We start from the raw sequence: 26,994 nt of genomic DNA, 5'->3' as shown, positions 1-26,994 counted from the left end.
TACCACTATTAGTCATTCAATTTTCTATTGCACTAACAGATAGAGCGAATGAAAGAGACTGCCTAAATGTCTCCTTATAAGCACTAATTTCTGTTGTCTTGTCTTCGTGGTCATTACGCGAAATGTATGTTGGCAGCGGTAGAATCCTCCTGCAGTCACTTCAAATGTTGATTCTCAATAGTGTTCCTCGAAAAGAACATCGCCTTCTCTCCAGGGATTCCCATTTGAGTTACCTGGCAAGCACAATCCGACAGCTGAAATAAATCACTCTTGATGCAAAGTGAATTTCATCATCAATTTAATTAATCAGCCTATCAGTTTGATATCAATGACGTGCCACCTGGCTCATGAAACCGAGGGCAGTAATCAGGCGTTTTTAGTTGCAGCGATATCTCTTAACGAAATTTCAATCCCCCACCTACACAGGGAGAGATGACCATAATAATAAAATCCGATGTATTATCGAATTTATATGCAGTACACTCCTGTTTATCCGAAATTGTCGGGACGGCGGCCGGTTGGGATAACGAAAATTTCGGATAACCGAAGTCCCCCCTCTATTCACCCGTGAAACACCCAGTATTGCGTCAATACCGTGAAATATGATCGTAAAACGTGCGTAGGGCACGTAGAATGATATTGATATGGTTGTGAATAAGCCTGTATGTTTTGGACTGAAAAAATAGTGTTGATGTGTTAAAAAGGCTCCAGAGTAAGATTGGAAACTCAAAGTTTTTAAATCCTGAATAACAAAACTCGTTTATGAAACTTCATGGCAGATGTGTGCCCGACCGAGACTCGAACTCGGGACCTTTGCCTTTCGCGGGCAAGTGCTCTACCATCTTTTTTTTTTTGCATTTTGTTCGTTGTTGATCGTTGTGTTTGGTCGTTGCGGACGTCACATGACATCCGGTCAAGTTCGTTTGTTGATCCTTCCACTCAGTTTTTTATTACAGAGGCCAACCAGCTCTCTGACCGAACACGCTGAGCTACCGTGGCGGCAACCATCTGAGCTACCGAAGCACGACTCACGCCCGGTACTCACAGCTTTACTTCTGTCAGTATCTCGTCTCCTACCTTCCAAACTTTACAGACGTTTCTTATCAGCACACACTCCGCTGCAGAGTAAAAATCTCATTCTGGAAACATCCCCCAGGCTGTGGCTAAGCCATGTCTCCGCAATATTCTTTCTTTCAGGAGTGTTAGTTCTGCAGGTTCGCAGAAGAGCTTCTGTAAAGTTTGGAAGGCAGGAGACGAGATACTGGGAGAAGTAAAGCTGTGAGTACCGGGCGTGGTCGTGCTTCGGTAGCTCAGATGGCAAAGGTAAACTTACCTGGGATAACAGTTAATGGTCACCGGCTTACCTCAATTACACCACATGTTGTAAGCATTGGAACCAACGTCTACAAGTTTCACCAAAGGAAAGTAATTGCCCCGAATATGTCTTTCCAAAGAAACGGGGGTGGCTATCGAGGGGGGAACAAATTTGAAGATCGCAGGGGGGGGGGGGGGCAAAAACTTCCGGGGAAGAGATGACCAACTTGGTGGTGGACTAAGGAAACCAGCCTGGGATATGAGTATGCTTTCCCCAATAGCAAAAGATTTTTATGTCCCACACCCTAATGTGGCAAACAGGAATAAGTGTGAAGTGGATGATTATAGACGATCAAAGGAAATAACAGTGAAGGGTCTTGATGTCCCAAATCCCATTCAATATTTCGAGGAGTCAAATTTTCCTGATTATGTGATGGAACGTATTAGGATGCAGAATTTCTCTGAACCTACAGCTATTCAAGCTCAAGGATGGCCAATCGCAATGAGTGGGAAGAACATGGTAGGAATTGCAAGAACTGGTTCAGGAAAGACGTTGGCATACATCCTTCCAGCTGTTATACACGTAAGTAATCAAGAACGACTAGCACGTGGAGATGGTCCCATTGCTCTTACTTTAGCACCAACCAGAGAACTTGCCCAACAGATTCAAACTGTTGCATCAAATTTTGGTGGCAGTGCTTTCATAAGGAATGCTTGCATTTTTGGCGGTGCTCCAAAACATCCACAGGAACGTGCTCTTCAACGTAGTGTTGAAATTGCAATTGTGACCCCTGGTCGTTTGATTGACTTCTTCGAACGTGGGACTATAAACCTCAGACGTTGCACATACCTTGTTCTTGATGAGGCAGATAGAATGCTGGATATGGGATTTGAGCCACAGATTCGCAAGATTGTTCAGCAAATCAGGCCTGATCGCCAGACCCTCATGTGGTCAGCAACGTGGCCTAAAGAGGTGCGGAAAATGGCAGAAGATTGCCTGAAAGACTACATTCAGATCAATGTAGGATCTCTTGAACTTTGTGCAATTCATAATATTGAACAGATTGTGGATGTTTGTCAAGAACATGAGAAATAAAATAAGCTGTGCCGTATCTTACAAGAAATTTCTAATGAAAGTGAGAACAAAACCATAATATTCGTGTCAACAAAAAATAAAGCAGAAAACATAGCATACAATATAAGAAAATATGGGTTTGAAGCTGTTTGCATGCATGGGGATAAGTCACAACAAGAAAGAGACTACATTTTAAAAGATTTCCACAATGGAAGAGCATCTATCCTTGTTGCTACTGATGTTGCTGCACGTGGTCTAGATGTTGATGGGATAAAATTTGTAATCAACTATGACTTTCCTAACTCATCAGAAGACTATATACACAGAATTGGACGAACTGGTCGCAGTCAGTCAACGGGAACGTCATATGCGTTTTTCACAGCTAAAGATAGTCGTCAAGCTCGTGACTTGATATCGGTTCTTAAAGAAGCGAATCAAGAAATCAACCCTAAATTAGCTGAGATGGCACAGTTTGGAGGATGGGAATGAGGCAACAACAAGTGGGGCTACAGCCGGGGGCGTGAGAATAGTTTTGGTTCAGCGAAGAATTCTCACAGACGATGGAATTAATGGTGTTGTATTGCAGAATATACACCCATTTTACACTTATCAGTATTGAACGATCTGTGAATTTCTCCTTGTGCAGTCATAGACATGACAGTTAGATATATATGCATGACTTGCTTTCACTATTTATTTTGTAATAGTTCTTCAGTCTTGTATATCTGTGAATTTTTGGCTGTGTAGAAAGACACGATATCCTTAATTCAGAAGCATTTGTTGTTTCATTCCATTTGCTACTGAAATAATGTAGCTATAATTCAGAGAAGTTTATTTTGTTGTGCACATTTTATGTGTTGGGCATCTTCTTTATTATTCAAGGAAATGTGAAAATAATAAACGTAAGTGAAACAGAAAAAAAAAAGATGGTAGAGCACTTGCCCGCGAAAGGCAAAGGTCCCGAGTTCGAGTCTCGGTCGGGCACACAGTTTTAATCTGCCATGAAGTTTCATGTGAGCGCACACTCCGCTGCAGAGTGAAAATCTCATTCTGAAAACTCGTTTATTTTGCTTTCTTACAGAAAAAGTCCGCCTTATTTGACAGCAGGGAGAAACAGGACTTTTAATTTTATTACCTACTGTTTTGAATAAAAAGTAAAGTACTTACAAAATTATAGACCAAATCTAGAGTTTACTCAAAGGAACGAAAAGTTTATCTAGAGGAACTTTAAAGTAAAAAAACCAAAAACTTTTAGCTTACGAACATTGAAGTTCTAGGACGATTCATTAGAATTTATTTTTTGGTAAAAAAGTCTGTAAGGGTTTTTTGGCTCTAGAAACTTTTGTTGCAGCAACATATCTCCAATGTTGGAATCAAACGATTTAGGGATAAGTCGCCTTCTCCAGTTCGCTGATGTAGTCCAGGGCGGTTTGGATCGCTTCGTAACCGACTGTGTGACGAATATTTTTCTTTGCTTCGTCATCAGAGACATATTCTCCTGACGCTTTCTGACTGGACGCAATTTAGTTGATTTCTTCGTCAGTCAAATCAAAAAAGTCGTTTTCTGTCCACTCTTCAACGTCTTCACAGTTCGCGTCTTCACAACCCGGTAGCTTCTCCAGTGAATTCACGAAAAATACGTCGTTTTCATCTGTTTCTGGCACGTCACCTTGAGTTTCGGTGTTGCCTCCTCCTTCTTCCCACCACCGATGAGTTGCCTTATGATCTAAGAGTTTTTTCCAAGACCTAACGAGAGAAATTGGAGGAATTAGATTCCAAGCGTCAGCAATTCAATGAATGACACTTAAAACATCGATTTTTTTAGAGCTTGCACAAAATCTTATAAATTATCAATCGCACCGAATAAGTACTCCAACAGCTTGCATCTCTAATGTGTTTTCATGGCCTCAAGAACATCTTGGTCCATCGGTTGTCATAGAGGCGTGACGTTTGATGGGAGATACACAAATTTGATATCCCCATCTTGTACATCAACCGGGTGAGAAAGAGCGTTGTCCACAAGAAGTATCATTTTTCGAGGAAGTCCATTTTTCTCCGTGTATTTTTCTACAGCTGGAAGTAACTCTGCCTAGAACCAATCTTTGGAGATGGCACCTTTCATCCGTGCCTTAGACTGATTCGTGGCAAAGGTTCATCAGTTAGTTGCCGTCCAAATGCTCTTGGTTTTTTGGATTTCCCAGTTAAAATAAGGCGTAGTTTATGACTACCAGTGGCATTACTGCATGCGAGGACAGTAATTCTTACTTGGCTTTTTTTATATCCAGATGCGGTTTTTTTCTTTTTTAGAGGCAAGAGTTGTTGTTGGCAACATTTTGTAATTCAACTCGGTTTCATCACAATTGTAAAGTTGATCGCCAGTATAACCTCCTTTGTCGATGATTATGTCCAGTTTCTTCTTAAAATCAGCGATAGCGGCTTCATCACAGGATAATGATTCGCCGCTGATGGCAATTTCACGTCATGCCGCTTCTTGAACCGATCCAACCAGCCATAACTTCCGAGGAATTCTTGCTTCTGTCCTTCAATCAGCTCATAAAAAATCGCTTTTTGACGAAGCAGAGAACCTGAAAGTGGCACACCTTTGGCTCTTATTCGTTCGTGCTACAAAAATGTCACCTTTTCTCATTGTTTTTTGACAGTTCACTGCGCTGCCTGACGCTAGGATTGACCAATTTTTTTCAATTTCTGATCGATTTGTCTTCAGGCCAGTAATCGTACTCCAACCGACGTTCAAATCCGCAGCAACTATCGCGGGTGGCCAGCAGCATCAATTCTCTGCAAAGCGAGAAGCTTTTGTTCCAGAGAGATCACATTCTCTTTCCGTCTCGCACCTGTAGTCACGTTCAGCGTTTTTTACCGACACTCGACTGATTCTTCTTTGGTTTGTTGCCATTTTTAACTCTGGACATTTTAAAGCATGTAGTGCAAGCACGAAGCGGTAAATCGGACACAAAGTGGCACGACTTGATAGCACTCGAGACGCACTAGACAAAGCTTTCGACTTTTGAAACCAGGCTGTGGCAGCCATCGAACGAAAACATTCGATACATCTGTCCCCTCTCCCCTGTCCTACCCAAATCCACGTGGCAGCACAACAGTACGTTGTACGTTCACTGTTAAATTGTTAAACGCTCAGCTTCGTCTGGCGTACCGACAACAGACGGAAAGTGTTTGGCGACGCACTCTCATTGTCGGTTTAGACAGGGCTACGTCGCACTGCATAGAGCGATACTGTAGATACTGTACTTCCAAGGAGTTCGAATAGATGGCAATGGCACGAAACTACGCAATGGGAACAAGAAATACGTTAAAACTTCAACCAATACACGCACGAATTGAGGACATTCGGACGTTTGACACCTAAAGTGCACTGATAAGCAGTAGACTGCCGAAAAATACCAGCGAATGCAAGGCTCCAGGCGCAGACAAGTTGAAACCTGTCAAGTGTCAGTCTAGGTAGCCAAAAGTGCAGCTGTGCGATGCGTCAGACAACGCCAATGTGAGCCGCGAAAATCGGAAAAATTTGTTCGGATAAAGCGGATTTCGGATAAACGCAATTCGGATAACTGGGAGTTTACTGTAGTGACATGTAGTACAAACCCGACATTTACAACTTCTCTGTGCTTTTACCTTAGCCCTTTAACTGTTCTGGACGTGTTAACGCGCCCGCCTTTGTACCTGTCCCTGTGTGCTCTGCAGGCCGGAGTGGCCGAGCGGTTCTAGGCGCTACAGTCTGGAACCGTGCAACCGCTACTGTCGCAGGTTCGAATCCTGCCTCGGTCATGGATGTGTGTGTTGTTCTTAGGTCAGTTAGGTTTAAGTAAGTGTAAGTTCTAGGGGAATGATGACCTGAGAAGTTAAGTCCCAAAGTCCTCAGAGCCATTTGAACCTGTGTGCTCTGAACGTGTTTGCGCGCGCCGCCAGTCCTACCTGGTACTCTGTACGTTTCTACGCGTAAACACATTCACAGTACCAGGTAGTAGGACTCGTGGCATGCGTAAACACCTTCAGAGCACACAGGGACGGGTACAAAGGCGCGCGCGTCAACACGTCCAGAGCTGTTAAAGGGTTAAGTGGCTTCGTATGTGGCTAAACATTTATCTACTTCAAGAAAATTCGATATTGGGGGGGTATTCTGTTACAGAGTATTCTGTCATGAGCCAAAAATAAGTTTAATGTTGTAGTCAGGTAATGCAGGGCGTAAAAGATATTAAGCTGTTTAGAACGGAGTTTTTTTTATTTTTATTTTTTTCACCTGACGAGAGACAACTTAGAGGAAGTAAAGGTAATGCCACGCCGTTACAGGACTTTCACACCAAGTAACAATACTTTAACGAGGTGAAAACGCATGTATGCCCCGATTTCTCGTATAACTCGAATAAAAGAGAAAAATATACATTTCTTGTTACGAATTGAGGTTTATGATCAACAAAATCGCTATCTTCGGTTGAGTAAAGTGCATTTTTAAACTGGGGGAGGGGTCTGTGTCAAGGTGGAATTGGTTAGAACTACTGTATACCGCCAAGCAGCTGCTACTTGACTCGCAAAGTGCCAAACCGGCGGCAGCGGTGGCCACGAGGAGTCGGCGACCAGAAGTCATGGTTTAGCTTGGCCCGTTTCACACTGGGACACCGGTGACGGTCACCGGCAGAGAGATATTCGTTTGAACTGGAGCATTCACACCGCGACACTACACTGCCAACACCTTCTAACATACAGGCCTCCCAGCCAAGACGAGTAGGCCATGTGACGTCACTTTCACTAGGCCAGTGGTGGAAAGACAGATTTTGCTACAACTAGCGCTGCTGGTGGCCAAAACTGGATCTAATAGCCATACCAACCATGCAACAAAAGGCACCGGTAGAATACATTCTTCGTTTAATTGAAAATGAGTATATGAAGCACTGCAAGAAAAAGTAGCACCGTTTACAAAGCAATATGCGATAAGAAATCTGCACCGTGATATGCTGTGCTTAATTTGTATGGATTTACCTTTATAAGCAATTCGAAATTCTGTGTTTATGTTGGCTAACCTACACGGGAAACAAAACTTGTGTTCTGTTTACTTTCAAAGTATAGTGGTTGATTCGTCGAAATTACATCTCCGTTTAACTCTGAGATTTGATTTAATCGTTCGAAATGGTGTATAAGTGTTGTGTTCCACGTTGTAGAGGAAATTACGAAAACGGGCCACGAGTAGCGGTGTTTTCTTTTCCTAAAAGCACTGAACTACAGCAGAAATGGATATCTGCAATACATCGTGAAAATTTCCAGGTTACACAGAATTCGAAGGTAAGCTCAGGTTCTTTACAATTCAGTTAGATTGTCTCAGGGTGTGTGTTCTTTAATTTAGAGAGCGGGAGCAACTAATCACTATTTAAGTAGCACGCTCTTTAGATGTTCATTAACAGCTGAATTCGATTGACTTGATACCCTTCTCTAGAAGATCAACTGCATTACATACATTACTGAGTCACTGGAAAACTGTGATTTACTTATGCAAGAATAGCTTTAGCCTTTTAACCTGAAATACCGAGTGAACAATAATCGATTTGATCTGAAGATAACTGACACTAATCCCATGTGTTAGCATTAGTACCCCTCGGGATTATTACATGTAGCTGATAAAAGATTTTCTCATTATTTCAAGGTCTGCGAGCTCCACTTCACTGAAGACCTCATTCTGAAACACAGTGAATATTTCGACAGTTCCACAGGGAAGAAATATTCTGTGCCACTTCCAAAACCTCGCCTTATAACAGGAGCCATACCATCCATTCTGCCTAACTGTCCGAAGTATCTTTCGTCAGCTTCTTGTTCGAGGGAAAGTGGAGATGAGAGACGAAAGCGTCTAGAAAATAGAGACTTAGAAATAGCTATTGCAGCGAGTGTAGCAACTCATGCTCAGTATGAACAGGAAAGACATTTTATGGACTTTAATGGTTTTGTTGTTTAGAGGGTATCAAGCTGCCTAATGACTGGCATCTGATAAAGTCAGAAAGTTCCATAACTTTTGTTCTAATAGACGTCAAAGGTATTCCTCCACTTTTGTGTTCTGTTGTGGTGACTACTGACCTGAGCATGTATTTATATGAGGGTAAAAGTGTAATCTCAAAACTTGGTACAAGAAGGTTCCCTTTAACTATAAACCATTTAAATGACTTAATTAACACTATTGATAACTTGGAGAACTTTACTAGGAAAAACAATGGTAGCACTGGAAAAGGCCACTTGCTGTTCATTACTGATTATTTGAAAGATATGGCAAAACATTTTGATGAGAGTGAAAGTAACAAAATAAATTTTTTATGTGAGCAATTGAATCTAATGGGAGTCCACAAGAGCCATTACAGATACTCAACAGACTGTATTATATTTTGTAGTATTCTATTTTCAATACCACCACATGCTTATAAGTTTATAAGAAGTACACAGTATGTTGTGCTACCTCATCCTAATACCCTGCATAAAATCTGTTCACATTTTCAAACAAACCCAGCAGCTGAGCAGCTAGGTGGAAATTTTCTGATGTATATAAAACAGAAATTCCAGTTTCTTTCTGAATCAGATCATGTTGTTTCACTAATGTTAGATGAAATACACTTGAAACCTTATTTAGACTTCACAGGAGGTAACATTTTGGGTGCTGCATTCAATTCTAAAAATGTGGCAACTAGTGCTCAGGTTTTTATGATACAGAGTTTGTTGTCTTCATATAAAGATGTAGTCCACATTCTTCCAGTATGTTTGTTCTTATTCCTAGTATTGGTACTATGTATTGAGCTATTGGTTGGAAGTAGAGACATATTGTTTGCAACAAATTGCATTAAGGAATAAATATACTGGGAAGCAGTGGTTAAAATAACCAGTTCTTTGAGTAGGTTTATACATTATGCTCTTGAATGTACACCACAAATGAGTTATTTCACACTTTTGCATTGGTTAAATGAGCGTTTGTAATTAAACTTCTCACTGTGACAATATCTCCAATATCTATGCGATCATTGATGAGCCATTCATGCCGTAGTGAATTACATTTTTGCCCCAGTAATAAACTTATGATTACTACAATAATTTCGTCATCCTGTCTGTTAACTATTACGAAGTATCTCCGTTAGTGTCATTTACTGACTAATGGATCTAGGTTTCTGTAGCGACGTTTTTCTTAACAAGTAAGTCAGATTTTGCATACGATTTTAAACACAACAGAAGGAGATCACACTGTGTTGTGATCAGTGTGCCACATTGCGCGCGATATCATACAAGGGCGGCACAATTTCTCTGTAAAGGGCAAATTTAACGATCAGTGAATCTGCTATGGTTTCACGAAAGAAATACACGTTCATCGGCTCTAGCGCACAGGCTGTCTTGCAGCGGCAGATGTTAGCCTAGCGCTGATGGCGTCATAGTTCCGCCGTGAGGCCTGTGTATCAGAAGGTGTTGACACTGCCTCACCGGGGCACTGTGACGCAGCAGTGACTCACACTGGTCACATGTGACGGACAAGGTCACTGTGTTCACAGCAGTCACCACCGAACATGCTTTAGTCTGAATTGGAGTGTTCGCACTGGGGCACAGGTCACAGACACAACACAGCAGATTTACCAACAGACAGGCAGTCATTTCTGAAACAGTGACGCAAAACATTCACTGTACATTTTTTTCTGTGCACATTGTAGCCATGAGCTTAGATTTGATAAACACGGAACATTTTATAAATGAACCACTACTATTTGCGATGTCAACAGCGTTAACTGTAGCAAAAAATTGGTGAAAACGAATGCGTGACAAGAAATTATAACGAAGTTTGTGCCTGATTTCAATGAGAAGAGCATGGCTGAAAGAAACAAGATTGGTAAGTTATGTGTTCTTTTTTCAAATTTAATACCTTATTTTTCGGACTGTAAAATACTAGCGAAATTTAGTTGCTACCCCTGTTCGAGGCTAGGAGGGCAGTAACCTTCAATCACATTTGCATCCCTCACCACTTTTCTTTTGTATTTACCAGTATCAAGTGTACCGTAATGCAGTCTTAATGCGATAAGAAGGGACAAAATGAATGAGCGTGGAAACCATGAACTGATCCCTGCAGGGCGAATGAAGAGAAAATCTAAAAAAATACTTATATCTGAAAATTTCCACAACAAAATTAGGGGTGCATCTTATAGTCACCTTATGGTCCGAAAACTAAGTTAAACATTATTCTTAATTACAATTATTTACACGTACATGGCTACTACAATAATGAATTTTATTTATTTATGATAACATTATTGTGGTACAAGTTCCTGACACTCAATAATTTTAATTGTAAGTTCCCATCAGTTCCGTGAATGCAACAATATGACTTGTTACAGTTAACATAGTAATAATTGCACAATTCACATAACAAATAGAATTCCATATGAACAATGAAGCCTAAATGTTCTAACGTTCACATAACATTTCTAGCAATTAGATTATTTGTAGCTGCGAAGGCACTTCACCTTCAGGGCTAACGAAGTAGTTTGCAAGGTCATCTCTGATAGTGTTCGCAATATTTCCTCCATGGACTAAGCAAAGTGACATGTCATGTAATCCCTGAATAGTTAACGTATCCTCAGACACCATTCCACTGCGATCATGCACGGAGTTATGGAGGAGACAACATCTCTTTACGGTAGGGACTGCTAAATCTAATTTCACATCGAGTGGGCTGTGGAAATTCACCACTTGTTTGCAAGAATTCCAAAACTGCACTCGACGTACCTTGTTGCTCTGGACAGTCTACAGTTGAACACATGTTTTTAACGTCTAAATACTTTCCTCCAAAAGGGGGTGGAATAAATTGAGATATCATAAAACCTTCATCACCTACTAACATGAATGGCATAGGTCTTTCAAAAGTTAATGACAGTGCTTTGGGTGGAGGGAAATCTTGTCTCAGATCTACATAAAGAGTATAAAACAACCCTCTCGCAGCCAATCACGTAGCAGTGGTTGTATGTGTAATGAACGTTTTGTCTTCATTCTCCTCCGCCAGCTTAGAAGTAGTAAAAAAGCTCCTCCTCACTCGAGTCCATTTCACTAACTGATCAGTTGGCAATACCAGCGGTGTCGGACACTGGTGGTCCAGGAGTGTTCACCACAATTACCGGTGACCATCACTGTCGACCGTCACCAGTGTCCCAGTGTGAAACGGGCCTTAGCCCATGACAGGTGGTTAAGTACAAACGATGTGCCGACCTGTCTACTCTTGCTTGCAGCAGCTGGGACTGGTTGGTTGGTTGTATGGTTTTGGAGGAGTAGACCAGACAGCGAGGTCATCAGCCTCATAGGATTAGGGAAGGACGGGGAAGGAAGTCGGCCGTGCCCTTTCAAAGGAACCATCACGGCATTTGCCTGGAGTGATTTAGGGAAATCACAGAAAACTTAAATCAGGATGGCCAGACGTGGGATTTTTATTTATTTAATTATTGTTTCGTGGGACCAAATTAAGGAGAAGTCTCCATGGTCATGGAACGAGTCAATACATGAAATTATAACACGATAGTAGAAACAGATAAAATGAAGTACAAGAAACGTATTCAGGCAACAATTCGTAAGTTTAAATAAAGAAAATCAACAATGTAACACTGGAATTCGCTTAATTTTTCAGCTCTTCCAGGAGCTCCTCGACAGAATAGAAGGAGTCAGCCATGAGGAAACTCTTCAGTTTAGATTTAAAAGCTGCTAACTCTTGGGAATAAGCTAATATTGCTAACAACAAGAGACCTTAAAGGAAATATATACTGTGAGGGCAATGTCAGAATTCCCAGACTATTGAATAGGGGTCGACAAGAGGTTATCGAACGTACACCACATATAGCTCGAACAGCCCGTTTTTGAGCCAAAAAATACCCTTTTTTAATCAGAAGAATCACCTCCAAAAATAATACCATATGACATAAGCGAATGAAAATATGCGAAGTAGACTACTTTTCAGCTGACTTCAATCTAAAAACGGTGCAGCTCTAACACCCACTAGTACAGGAATTTTCCCATGAGTGACCCCACCACCCCCACCTATGCTGTCACCTATAAGCTTTACCAACCTCCCCTTTCCATACCTTGTGGGGCGGCGGATGTTTAAGTTTGTAAAATTAATTACATCTATTACTGGATATATGCTTGCGTGTTGTATCAGTTTCTAGCTTTTAGAATGTTGTTATTGCTGTCTTTTGCCGTTCTCAACACTGGCTCTCTATTTACTCCGTGGCCCCCAGAAAGTGATTTAATAAAACTTGGAGCCAGTAAATAGATATCCTAGTGCCCACTTTACCTGAGAATGTTCTTATAGCTGCAGCTTATAGCTCTGAGGAATTAGGAGATTGTCCGGGATTTCTAATCAAAAAACAGTTTTCCAAAATAGTTGAGTATATTCTGAAATTCACTAATAAAAACCACAAGTATCCCTACAACCTAACTAACAGAGCAGTTCAGAGTCTAATGCGCTGATGCAACTATAAATGTCCGAATTAAATGTTAAAAGAATGCTCGCCATAATTTGATGAAAATATTTCATCAAACGCCACGCTAAATATTTGGTAGAATGTCTGTCCCGCGACGGCACGTGAAAATTGCGACAATACGCAAACTGAAGCTACATAATGAAAATCATTCCAGAATTAATCCTTCACATGAAATGTTCTCCTGGTTCCGCGTATCTCTAGTAACTTAATACGGCACCCGAGGCTGTTTGTAGCAGATACACTGATGCGGCGCGACTACCGACACAGATGGCGTGTCATTCAGCGTCTGGAGACAACTGGGGCCTTCCTTCCTCGCGCAGTGTTCTTATATATAAAGCCGCGGTGCGGACGGCTGAGGGATCGCCTGATCTTTCCGGCTCTCTCGACTAGCCGCTGGGCTAGTAACGCACCACTTCAATTTACATAATAATTTATAGCTTCTTTGGCTGATGGCCGAAGAAGCTCTTAATTTAAACGTGCATTCAGCACGCAGGTAAGTATTGATAATAAAATTTTGACGTGGCTAAGTTAAATACTTTGGGCGAGAGAATTAATTTAATTGCCCTGCACGCACTAGATGAGCTCTGAACTGGCCCTGTTGAGATCCGCTATCGCTATAATTTTATAGGTATTAAAAAGAAACTTTACACATTTTCATAATCATAGCGGACCTCCAACCTATTTAAATCTAAACATCCTAGCCTTATTTACTAGCCTACTTAATCTATCTTGCTTCCTTCAGTTTTGAGACGAAAACCAGAAAATCATGAATTTCCACTAAAGTCTTAATTTGTGAAATCCAAAGTACTGTTTTTATTAAATCATTATGAAAGATGAATCTAAATATAAATTTTGAAGTCTCTAGCTCTGTTCTGTTGCGCCAATGAGTTTTCCAGAAAAACGTCCAAATCTCGGAAATGGCTGAAGTTATCGAACTGATATTTAACACACATTAATTTAGTATTATTTCTGACATGCTAGAAAAGTTTTAGTTCATTTGCTTGATTTTTAAGGTATTGCGCAACATTTATGACGTCAGAGCTAGTTACAGCAGACTGGCTGGCACACAATGGAAACTGATGTGAATTTACAACAGCGTGAGTAGGCTGCTTCCCTACAACCTGTTGAGGTGCAGGCCATGTCTAGTGAAACCCGTCCTGCTGATAGGCTCCACCGACACCACTGAAGTGTGACTGATGCCTTCTGTCATCAGCGCACCCCCAAGTCTCGTGTTATTACGCTTGACGGCTGTATTAAGATGAGGCCGATCGTGATGCTGAAACAGTTCCACGAAATGCACATTTGTGTTGCCAGTTTGAGTGGCTATCTTTTCCAGGTCACCATCTATGTCATACTCCCCATCTCTATCAATACTATTACCAGCCCCACCCACAATCACTACCTGATCCTCTTCAGTAAAATCCCAATATAACCCCCCTATGTTAACCAGAGCCAGTCCTGCATTAGGCTTCACAATGCTGGTGACCTGGTACTCACTCCCCAACACTTCCTGCAACTGCTGGCCCACACCTCTACCATGAGAACTACCTAGCAGCAGAACCTTCTTCTTTCTATTAGCCTTTGCAACTGCCCTAGCCACCATAACTGCTGAGATCTGCTGCATACTTCCTACATCTACAGCTACTAGAGATTCCTCTCCACTAGACTCAGACAGTTGGTCATATCTATTGCAATCACCAATTGTGAAACTATCTGAAAATCTTCTTCTCCTAGCAGATCTCTTGCCAACACCCAACTCCCATTCTCCAACCCCCTTCTCCCTCCTCATCCTATCTAGCTCCTCCTGTGCGCTTTTCTACTGCACCTGAAGGGCACAGATCTTACGCTCCTACTCCTCTATCAACTTATTCTTGCTACATAACCTGCAGTTCCAGGAGAGGATCTCACCAGAATGCCCACTGGCTTCCCCACTGCATTTCCCCCAGTGAAAATACTTTGAACAAGTCTCACCCCGCAATCCACTACTCACGAACCTACGGCAAATCCCACACTTCTCACTCATGGTAAAATTTTACAGTTATTGAAACAAGAAAACTACTTTATCTATGTTCCGCTAGTACAATAAGAAGATGTTAAAAAACTGACTACAATAATCACAAACTTGAGCCGTCATCCTCCTGAATGTGAGTCCAGTGTGCTATCCACTGCTCCACCTCGCTCGGTAACTGGGACTAGTGAAGTGAACTATGTGCTGGGTGAGCGACGACAGAAGCGGACATATGTGTTGCATCAGAAGATTCAAAATAATGGGTGTGAACTAGACGATTATTCTCCCATGTAAATTGATTCATTGATTGCTTGGTGATAGTCTGTCCAACCTCTGAGTGTTGTCGGTAGGGTTGGTGTATGGATGCTACAGGATGAGCGTACAGCTGCCAGCATAGCCAATACATGTGCAGGTCTCTCCTCATCAGTGCCTGTGAGATGATGCGATGTCTCTGCTGGTGGCAGACGGAATGTCCACAGTTCCCAGCAGACGGACAGTGCACTAATTGCGATCGTGAGTGTGTGTAACTGATTCGATTTTTGTACCTCATATGTTTAGTGAAAACGTTGCAGTGGAAGAGGGTGCTTGTGTCCTCAAACGTCGGTGCATACAAGACCTCATATATACGAGGTGTGATTAGAAAGTCTTAAGAATGGATCCGCTACTGCTTACTGTTGTAGCAGGCAGGTACACGGAGGGTGCGGAGTGTGAGTCATCGCTTTGTCCTTGAACGTCCTCTGACAAGAAACTGCGTTTCCTTTATTCAGTTTGTTGTGGCAGCTGGTTGAGTGCAGGTCTGTCAGGGCTTGTTGCCGGATTCTGTCTGCATGAAAACGGATGTAAAAACGGAGCAACGAGTTTGTGTGAAATTTTGTTTTAAAACGAGGAATTGTATAAGCCAGTCAAATGTTTTTGCCTGGTCCAACAGATTTAAAAATGGCCACGAATCATTGAAGATGAACCATTGTCTGGCCGTCCTTCCACTTTAAAAACGAATGAAAATGTTGAGAAAGTTCGCCACTTAGTGCGCTCTGATCGCAGACTTACAATTAGGGAGATGGCTGATGAACTGAATTTAAGTTTCTATGCAGTTCAGTCAATTTTAATTGAAGATCTGAACATGTGTCGAGTGTCTACAAAATTCATTCCATAAATGTTGTCAAGTGACCAGAGACAATACTGACTTGAAGTGTGGTAAGAACTGATTAATCAGACTAAAAATGACCCAGATTTGTTAAATAGGGTAATTACAGGTGACGAATCGTCGGTATACAGATATGATACTGAAACCAAAGTGCAGTCTTTGCTGTGGAAGACTCCAGGTTCACCACAACCGAAAAAAGCATAGCAAAGTTGGCCGAAGGTCAAGACAATGTTGGTGATTTTTTTTTCGATTCTACCGATATTGTTCATCATGAATTTACCTCTGGAGGAAAGACAATTAACCAGGAATAATACAAATGTGTCCTTGATCGTTTGTGTGAAAAGGTGCAGAAGAAAAGGCCTGCATTGTGGAAAGACAGGAGTTGGGTGCTACACCATGACAATGCTCTGGCTCATTGTGCCCCCCCCCCCCCCCCCCCCCCCCATCGTTGAATTTTTGACCAAATTCAAACTTCCTGTGCTTCCACGACTGCCATATTCCCCTGATTTGACCCCTGCGGATTTTTGTTTCCTAAACTGAAATTTACACTGAAAGGGAAGCGATTTGACTCTATTGAAGACATCCATGGAAACACGGCGAGCATCCTTCACACATTTCAGGAAAAACATTCCAAGAATATTTCCAAAAGTGGAAACAGCATTGGAGTCGGTGTGTTCACACCCACAAACAGGATTGGATTAGATTGTGTGGGGGAAGAGACCAAACAGCGAGGTTAATGGTCTCATTGGATTAGGGAAGGACAGGGAAGGAAGTTGGCTGTGCTCTTTCAAAGGAACCATCCTGGCATTTGCCTGGAGCTGATTTAGGGAAATCACACAAAACCTAAATCAGGCTGGCCGGACGCGGGATTGAACTGTCATCCTCTCGAATGCGAGTCCAGTGTCTAACCACTGCGCCACCTCGCTCGGTCATACAAACAGGAAGTAGACTGTTGAGGTGCGAAAGGACATTGCCACAAAGAAAAGAGCTGCCAGACAGCCATAAAAATGAACGCTGTATTCTGAGACACTATTGCTGCTCTGAACAGGACGGTCGTAATTCTCAAAAGCAGTGGCCTGTGACAGAAAGTAGCCACTTGGTGTGCTAATACGTGAGGCCACAGGCAGTTTGATAGTTGGTAGCAGTCATGGGGCTAGAGGGAGTGCAGTGCGGCCTCTCTCCTGATCTGCATATGCAGGAATACACGAGCTACTGGCACGTCTGTCATGTAGTGCAAAGATGGGACTGAGAGATTTTTAAACATGTAAATATGTGTGGTGAGTTATACTGACGTCGATTTCGTGACAGTATTCCTTGTGTGATCAGAAACAGGCGATATATTTAATTACTTCTTTTTAATGTATTTTAGGAGAACCGCATCTTCCCAAACATCACACAATGATAAGAAAGACAGATCGAACCTATGCAAATTGAAATTTATAAATAAACTGTATAGTTTTCGCTATGTAATTGACATTGCTTTGAATTTCCTGTCATGCGATCCTTCTTCTCCAGCAGAGATGAGTCATTTTCCTGACAATTTCCAGGTGGGAGAGGCGAGGGCTGAGTAGTGGGTTGGGAGAGGAAGTTGAGGGATTGAGGGATTTTGCAGGAGTGGGAGGGGGTAAGTGATCAATTAATTTTATATCAAAGGTGTGCTTGTATTGGCGAGGTGTTTAACAGATGGGTGTGGGAGATGGAAGGGAAGAGGAATCTGTGTGGGGCTTTCTCAGAAGGGTAGATTAACTGCAGTGGGACAAGAATTAACCCCCAGGAGGTCTAAATCAATTAACAGAACAATAGGGTAAGGGTAGGGGAAGGAGGTCATAAATCAATCAAGTTTGCCCATGAATTTATGCAACCTGCATTAACAAAGTGGCATAGAATGCAGTTTGCTCTACTTCTCACCTCTGAGTAATGCTTAAACATTGTTACGCCCCAGGTCTCCAAGCGAAGCAAAGTGACAACATCGAAGTTTCTTGAGAAGTGCTAGATACAACGCAACAATAAGTATTCAGGTGCTGAACTAGCCGGAAAGAACCTCTGAAAGGTGAAGCTGAAGTCGCTAGGAAAGCTGATGGCGAGAGAAAACCAGGACACATGATGTCATAGCCATCCCCAACTCTGCAGAGCACATGGAATAAGCCAGCTTAAATACCATATCCTTCTTGATAAATGTTTCATTGCTAAATGTCGATTGCCGACTGCCCAGCACGTAGTCTTAGCTCTTATGTCAGCTGCAGCTGTCCATTGTGAGGGGAGGCTATAGAGAACGACACTCGGGATGCCTAGCTATCTTCACTCGTACATGAAACCACGAGTCTGGCTGGAGGGAATCTGCTGCTGTCAGCTGCACTGTCACACTGTCAACTTTCAAGGCAAGACTGATGGGAAGCAGAAGCCACCATCACCCTGCGGGCATGCTGGGGGCTTGACCTGCGTGAACTGGACGCTGTCCATCATTGATCTTCGAGAGGGAGGGAACCGCTGCTCCACATCCCGTCCCTGTCGCAGGTAGTGATGCTGCTGACTCCCGCCTCCCAAACGGGGCTGGAAACCGATCCCTGCGGGCCAGAGAGTAATTCAGTTGGACATGACATCTAACTCTTGATTGCAAAACATCAACATCAACGAGTTTACTTTGGAGGTCGATTCCAGGGTCTGTAATCCACCAGAGTCATAGCTCGACAGCCGTCCTGTGACTTAACAGCCGCCGCCTGACACTTCACTGTGCTGGCAGCTCTGTGAGTCGAGCACACAAAGGCATTCCGCTGCTGACAGATATGTAACTCTGCTGGCCCAGCCTTAGCGCCGCTTTGGAAGATAATCCTATATTACTGTCTAATAAATGTGTTATTATCAGTGATGTTTTCGTGGCGCTCTCGAGCATAGATAGGTCCTCACCACCGCATCCCGCAGAGCTGTGTCCTGACTACTGTAGGGGTCTAGGACTGTATTCCTATATCTGGTGCAAGCAAGTGGCCGGCAGTCGTAGAGACGTCTACTCCTGGTGCCACACCCAAACATCTAGCACAACAGCAGCCTATCGTCTACGCAGCTCTCAGTCAGGGGGTTCACGTCTACGAGTTGAAGTTCGCAACAATGTCGTGTGGTGAGTGCCTGATATTTGTTTTCTTTCTTGTTCTGCATTTTTCTTGTGTCCATGTTGTGTCGTAGGGTCCTGCACAGTACGTTAAAAGTGTCGTTTTTCGGACCGCAGGGATCGACAGACATATCTCAGTTCCGTGGTAACACTAGAAATGTTTACTTGCAACTAGTATCTCGTTGTTAATGTAATTTAGGCAGGCATGGCTTTCCATGTGTTCGAGCTGTGTCAACTACCTGTAGTACATGTAGAAGGGTTGGTACGAAACACACCAGTGCACAGAATCTCGTTGGGCTATCATACCACTTTGCCGGCCGGTGTGGCCAACCGGTTCTAGGCGCTTCAGTATGCAACCACGCGACCGCTACGGTCGCAGTTAGTTAGGTTTCAGTAGTTCTAAGTTCTAGGGGGACCGATGACCTCAGATGTTAAGTCCCATAGTGCTGAGAGCCATTTGAACCATATATCATACCACTTTGTGATTAAGTATAGTTTAATTCCTTTCTTTTCCTGTTGCGTGTGCAGTTTGCATCTTTTCTGGTATAACGGCAGATGGAGATTACACAAAGACCAGAAGACGAGCAGCGACTCTGAATGAAACGGTGGAAGCTTTGAAGTGGCAGATAGCCATGTTGTTACAAACTACAACGCATCAGGCCAAGAAAATGAAGCATTGTGTAGGGGAGTAGAGTAATGGGACCCCTTTGAGGAGTAAGGACTCCTTGATTCAGGAGAAAATAAAAACCGTATTGAGTGTACAAGCCCATTCCATCGATCCCGATTCAGCTAACCTCATAGAGCCCTTTTCAGGGAAAGCAACAGGGGATGTATTTGATTTTACTAGTGATGTAAAGCCTGCCGACAAATTGGGAAAGTGGTCGCAAGAAAAGTGCTTGAATATGGCTAGGTTAAGCGTAGTGAATGACGCGAAAACGTACGTTATATAACACGAGACCGTCAGTAAGGCCCAAACATTCAATGAACTGGCTAAGGGCCTAACACAGCGCTATCGGAATCAGCACATCGTCAGGCTCTTTAAGAAAAGGCTCAATGAATTATCGCAGAAACATGACGAATGAGTAGAATCCTTCTTCGAACTTGGACACGTATAAACTGACGCAAAACGTGCAGGCCGATAGCGCCGCGTGATGCAGAGAATATGGTTCTGGGTGTGTTTCTAAATGGTATTTCTGCCGATATGTCGGGGGTCAGAATGTAAAACTCAACTGACTCATATGCTGCCATTAGGGCTGCTTCGCAATGGGATACAGAGTGATTGCGGTGTTTTTTTCTTCTCAGGTGAAGTGTTTTTGATGTAGGCGCGCGGAAAACGTTAGGAAACATAGTTGTCACACAGTATGATATGAATATGGGGAGATGGGCCATAAAACACGTTACTTTCGTAAGAAAGCACTAATGATCGGTCGTTAACGAGAATGTGGGTGCCTCTTCCGTCGGACGGCATTCCTATCACAAACGCACGCAGAGACGGAGTATTGCTTTCTAGGTAAAGTAGATAGTAGGGAACATAAATTTCTGGTGGACACCGGGGCTCACGTGTCAGTGGTCTGACTACACTCCTGGATATGGAAAAAAGAACACATTGACACCGGTGTGTCAGACCCACCATACTTGCTCCGGACACTGCGAGAGGGCTGTACAAGTAATGATCAGACGCACGGCACAGCGGACACACCAGGAACCGCGGTATTGGCCGTCGAATGGCGCTAGCTGCGCAGCATTTGTGCACCGCCGCCGTCAGTGTCAGCCAGTTTGCCGTGGCATACGGAGCTCCATCGCAGTCTTTAACACTGGTAGCATGCCGCGACAGCGTGGACGTGAACCGTATGTGCAGTTGACGGACTTTGAGCGAGGGCGTATAGTGGGCATGCGGGAGGCCGGGTGGACGTACCGCCGAATTGCTCAACACGTGGGGCGTGAGGTCTCCACAGTACATCGATGTTGTCACCAGTGGTCGGCGGAAGGTGCACGTGCCCGTCGACCTGGGACCGGACCGCAGCGACGCACGGATGCACGCCAAGACCGTAGGATCCTACGCAGTGCCGTAGAGGACCGCACCGCCACTTCCCAACAAATTAGGGACACTGTTGCTCCTGGGGTATCGGCGAGGACCATTCGCAACCGTCTCCATGAAGCTGGGCTACGGTCCCGCACACCGTTAGGCCGTCTTCCGCTCACGCCCCAACATCGTGCAGCCCGCCTCCAGTGGTGTCGCGACAGGCGTGAATGCAGGGACGAATGGAGACGTGTCATCTTCAGCGATGAGAGTCGCTTCTGCCTTGGTGCCAATGATGGTCGTATGCGTGTTTGGCGCCGTGCAGGTGAGCGCCACAATCAGGACTGCATACGACCGAGGCACACAGGGCCAACACCCGGCATCATGGTGTGGGGAGCGATCTCCTACACTGGCCGTACACCACTGGTGATCGTCGAGGGGACACTGAATAGCGCACGGTACATCCAAACCGTCATCGAACCCATCGTTCTACCATTCCTAGACCGGCAAGGGAACTTGCTGTTCCAACAGGACAATGCACGTCTGCATGTATCCCGTGCCACCCAACGTGCTCTAGAAGGTGTAAGTCAACTACCCTGGCCAGCAAGATCTCCGGATCTGTCCCCCATTGAGCATGTTTGGGACTGGATGAGGCGTCGTCTCACACGGTCTGCACGTCCAGCACGAACGCTGGTCCAACTGAGGCGCCAGGTGGAAATAGCATGGCAAGCCGTTCCACAGGACTACATCCAGCATCTCTACGATCGTCTCCATGGGAGAATAGCAGCCTGCATTGCTGCGAAAGGTGGATATACACTGTACTAGTGCCGACATTGTGCATGCTCTGTTGCCTGTGTCTATGTGCCTGTGGTTCTGTCAGTGTGATCATATGATGTATCTGACCCCAGGAATGTGTCAATAAAGTTTCCCCTTCCTGGGACAATGAATTCACGGTGTTCTTATTTCAATTTCCAGGAGTGTATCTTGGGCAGAAAGAGACTGCGGCCGCCAGGGTACAGGTTGCGCCGAGTAGGTGACAACGACGTGAAGCCATTTGGGACAACGCTGCTCGATTTTACCGCGGGAAATCAGTGTTTTCGAGAGGACGCAGAAGAACTGCTGCGTGTGGATGATGGCTACTGTGCGATGCTAGGACTCTGCTGTCTTGCTAAATATTACGCAAAAATTGATCTTTTGCAGAGTACAAGTGAACTTCGTGGAACATTGTTTCCGCTAGGGGCAGCAGCTAAAAGTGTTACATTATCGCAACGTTAACCGATCGTGAGGGTGGTACCCAAGAAACTGCGGACACAGTCACTAAAGATGAATTCGCATGTTACCGCAAGATACAGGGAATCTGGTCTGCATGATCTTAGATACGGATCTATTCAAGGATTTATTATATGTCGTAAAGTCACTGGAAACTAACAGAGAATTGGGTAAGTCACACTCTTTTGTACGCAGAAGTATAGAATGCGTCAGTGGCGTGGACGCACATTTTATGCTTCTAGTCAGTCTTGATAATTTAGGCAGAGAGTAAGTGAGTGAGCCAAAGAGTTTACTGATTGCTGATTTGGATGTTTTGGAGGAAGATGACATGGATAGGTCAAGTGAGGCCCTCTGTTGCAGACAAACCGTCAATCCAACTGCGTTGCGTGAGAAAGTCAATCATTTACAGGGAAATGATAGAGACGCAATGTTAACATTGCTACTGCAGTCTATCCGAATGGTCCTTTACCAGCGATGCCACTCACGCAGCAAAGAATACCAACAGGGAATGATGCTCTAGTGTACAAGAACCCATATCGAGTTCCGAAGTGATTGCAACAGATAATGGAAGAACTTATCGACCAGCAGGTAGCTGATGGCATTTTTGAGTATAGTGATAGTCATTGATGGACACCCGTAATTTTGGTCCCGAAAAAGTAACCAGCTGACACAAAAAATATGGCTTGTACTGTGATCACTGATCGCTCAGTTCGCGAACGATCACTGATGCATATCCGATACCAAACATAACAGAGCTTCTCGACAAGTTGGGTCAGTGTAACTATTTTTCCACAGTGAAGTTAAAGAGAGGATGTCATCAAATAGAAGTAGGGCCAGAGGTGTCGTTTCCAATACCGTCGCATGGCATTCGGAGTCGAGAATGCCCCCCCCCCCCATCTTTGAGATATACATAGGGGATTGAAAAAATGAAAAACAATGATGTATCTGGATGACTTAATACTGTTTTCAGAGGAAATGATAGTGCGTGTACAACGGCTGGAGGGGGGTATTCAGAATACTGAGAACAGCATGTCCAACGCTAAGTATCGATAAACGTTATTTTGCAGAAAAGGAAGTGAATTATCTTGGGCATAAAACAAGCAAGGAATGTGGGAGAACAGATTCAAGCTTGGTCTCAGCAGTTCAGAATTTTTCGCCACCGAACACAGTTAAACAGTTGCAGAGTTTTATTGGTCTCCGTAATTGCCACCATCGATTCGTAGAGAATGTTGCTGATATTTCCGGACTTTTAAACCGTTTTTTACGGATAGGAACAAAATTTGAATTGTCTACCAAACGTCAGAAGGCGTTCGATGCATCAAAGCAAGCACTGACATTGGACCCAGTTTCGATATTCCCTGGTACCGGAAAGAATTTATTCTGTTTTGTAATGCAAGTATTGCAGATTTAGGTGTTGTTCTAGGACAATCTACACATCCCTATAGTTGAACAAAGCAGAGCAAAATTATTCCATGTCTAAGAAGGAGATGCTAGCACTAATCAATATTACACTACTGGCCATTACAATTGCTACACCAAGAAGAAATGTAGATGATAACGAGTATTCATTGGACAAATATATTATACTAGAACTGAGATGTGATTACATTTTCACTCAATTTGGGTGCATAGATCCTGAGAAACCAGTACCCAGGACAACCACCTCTGGTCGTAATAACGGCCTTGATATGCCTGGGCATTGAGTCAAACAGAGCATGGATGGCGTGTACAGGTACAGCTGCCCATGCAGCCTCAACACGATACCACAGCTCATCAAGAGTAGTGACTGGCATATTGTGACAAGCCAGTTCGCTCGACCACCATTCACCAGACGATTTCAGTTGGTGAGAGATCTGGAGAATGTGCTGGCCAGGGCAGCAGTCGAACATTTTCGGAATCCAGAAAGGCCCGCACAGGACCTGCAAAATGCGGTCGAGCATTATCCTGCTGAAATGTAGGGTTTCGCAGGGATCGAATGAAGGGTAGAGCCACGGGTCGTAACACATCTGAAATGTAACGTCCACTGTTCAAAGTGCCGTCAATGCGAACAAGAGGTGACCGAGACGTGTAACCAATGGCACCCCATACCATCATGCCGGGTGATACGCCAGTATGGCGATGACGAATACACGCTTCCAATGTTGACGGTAGTGATGGCTGTCGCTGTTGTAGAATGGTTTTTAGAAGTTCATGAACTTTCTAGCTGATTAATATTGATGGCACTCCGTTTCATTGAATTTCATTATGAAGTAATACACAAGCCAGGGAAAGTAGAAAAATTGCAGTTCTACACGTAAAGGGCAGAAGCGTTACTGAATGGCGCAGGGCTCGAGTTGCTGATGCTGACGGTCAACAATTGAAGTCACAATCTCAGATCGTGATGCAAAGTGGCATGCTGTGCAGAATAACAAAGTGTGGTGGTGCCTGCAGCTTGCCAGGACGAAGTGTTGGCACTAGAACACCATCATATATTGCCAGGCCATAGTGGGCGAAGAGAAACTGATAGACGAAATAACAAAAAATTTCGTTGAAAAACTATAAAATGAGAGCAGTACGTCAATGACTGCATACCTTGTGTGCAATGAACTGATCTTAGACACCGACTGATTCCATTACAAAGTATATCTGAAGCATCTAAAGCACTTGAAGTGTCTGGGATGGACATTTTAGGCCCATTTCAAAAAACCCTAGCAGGAAATGAATACATATTGACTATAATTGACCATTTCTCACATTACGCTCTTAGACCACGTCAGTAGATTAGAGCGTTTTCTGAAGGGAGGAGCGGACAGTGATAAGGTTTCCTTTCTCTCATGTCGCCTACCAAAATGGGTACAGGTATGGGCCAATGATATATTAAAAATTTCAGAGCAAAAAGGTGACTACGCTCTAATGTCGTTGGAAGATCTACATTGATGCCACAGAGAAATTATTACCATCCGCCCAAATATGATGATACAGATTGACGTACAGGCATGCGAGTTCCATTTATTCCTGGGAAAAACTAAAGCAAATGAATGTCAAAGGCAAGTGTTAACGCGATATCCATATTTTCAGAGAATTGGCACCCACTGAGTCTACACAGTTTTTTCCCCAGAAGTAGTCATATTAAACTGTCACGGACATAGGAAAACAACAGGTACGAACTGAGTGTAATTACGAGATAGTGATAAAGTAATAAACGGTACAACTTGGGACTTAGAAGGCGCGATATTTCGTCTACCAGCTACGATCACTGGTATTACAACACTTAAGTGGTATCAGCCTAAGAAGCCCCTAGAAGTGCTTTCTACCCAAAACTAAATCTATCTAAATAATACCCTGAAGCCAGACATTTTACGTTCATTAGACGAACTAGTAGCAGTGCAAACATTGTCGACGTACAGCAATATTGCGAAAGACAAAATTAGTTTCACGACTACTAGCGTGCCATATACCAACGCTGTAGTGGTTCTGATTGCGATTTGTGTAACTCATTTCCATTTTAAACGAATGTCAGTGCACTAGTCCAGGTTTGCCTTTGCATTAGGTACCTATTCATTCATTGACTTCTAAATAAAGCGCAGACATAATAAGGGAATTACGTGTAAAGTAATAGATGAAACTGTAAATATATGTATAAATGTGTTAGTGTTACCGTATCGAAATATCAACTATTGAAAATCGTGTGAATTGTCTGCATGGTAATGCAAGAATGAGTAAAGTTGTATAATGTGTAATTACTGGAGGAAAATATGTAGGATGAGGTTATTGTGGGTACCATAAACTCAAAAATTTGAGACGAATTTTCTGAAGGAAGAAGGAGGTATTACGCCAGTGGACACTAAATATTTCGTCCAAATTCTACCCTGTGATCTCCAAGAAGCTGATTTGTCTCTGTCAGTGACCAGTAGACTGTCAGCTAGGGGGAAATGTTTAGCGAGTTGCGGCGAACACGGAAGCTATTCCAGCATGAGCTAACAACCAAGCGTCCAGGGTTGCAAGTGTAGCAAAATAACATTGCCGAAGCTATGCGTTATCATCATACTACTGACAAATCAGAGTTTTGTAAGGAAGGCTAGGTACTACGCAATAATAAGTACTGAGGTGTTGAAACAACCGAGAGGGGCATCTGAAAGGTGAAGCTGCGGAACTCTGAAGTCACTAGGAGAGCCGATAGCGAGGGAAAACCAGGACACATGTTATCACAGCCATCCCCACGGCCGCAGATTACACGAGAAGTTTCAACATAAGTACCCCACATTTGTTAACAAATGTTTTATTCCCGAGTGTCAATTGCCAACTGCACAGCAGGTAGTCTCAGGCTTGGTGTCATTTGCAGCTATCTATGGTGAGGTGACGTTATGTAGGTCAACCCCATCGATCGTCTATGGAAGGAGATTGCTGCTGCCACCCACACTGCCGATTTCCAAGGCAAAAGTGATCGGGCGCGGAAGCCGCCATCTCCCTGTGGGCCTACTAGAGGATTGACCCGCGTGACCTGGACGCTGGTCTTCGAGTGGCGGAGATGGGGCGCTAGTGCTGATCATCCTGTTCCTGTGGCAGACGCC

General features: G+C 43.6%; 1 protein-coding gene across 1 annotated transcript; it reads left to right on the top strand.

The window, feature by feature from the left end:
- Positions 1-1,330: 1,330 nt before the first annotated feature.
- On the top strand, positions 1,331-3,144 carry LOC126412525 (ATP-dependent RNA helicase p62-like). Its single transcript, XM_050082162.1, is given in 1 exon segment — positions 1,331-3,144. A coding segment is annotated over 1 exon segment (1,305 nt). The 5' UTR covers positions 1,331-1,573; the 3' UTR covers positions 2,879-3,144.
- The last annotated feature ends 23,850 nt before the right edge of the window (positions 3,145-26,994 follow it).

The sequence above is a fragment of the Schistocerca serialis genome, chromosome 7 (assembly GCF_023864345.2).
Source record: "Schistocerca serialis cubense isolate TAMUIC-IGC-003099 chromosome 7, iqSchSeri2.2, whole genome shotgun sequence".
In the NCBI taxonomy this organism is placed as follows: domain Eukaryota; kingdom Metazoa; phylum Arthropoda; class Insecta; order Orthoptera; family Acrididae; genus Schistocerca; species Schistocerca serialis.
Note: the sequence above shows the minus strand (reverse complement) of the source record. Positions and strands in the feature narration are given on the sequence as shown.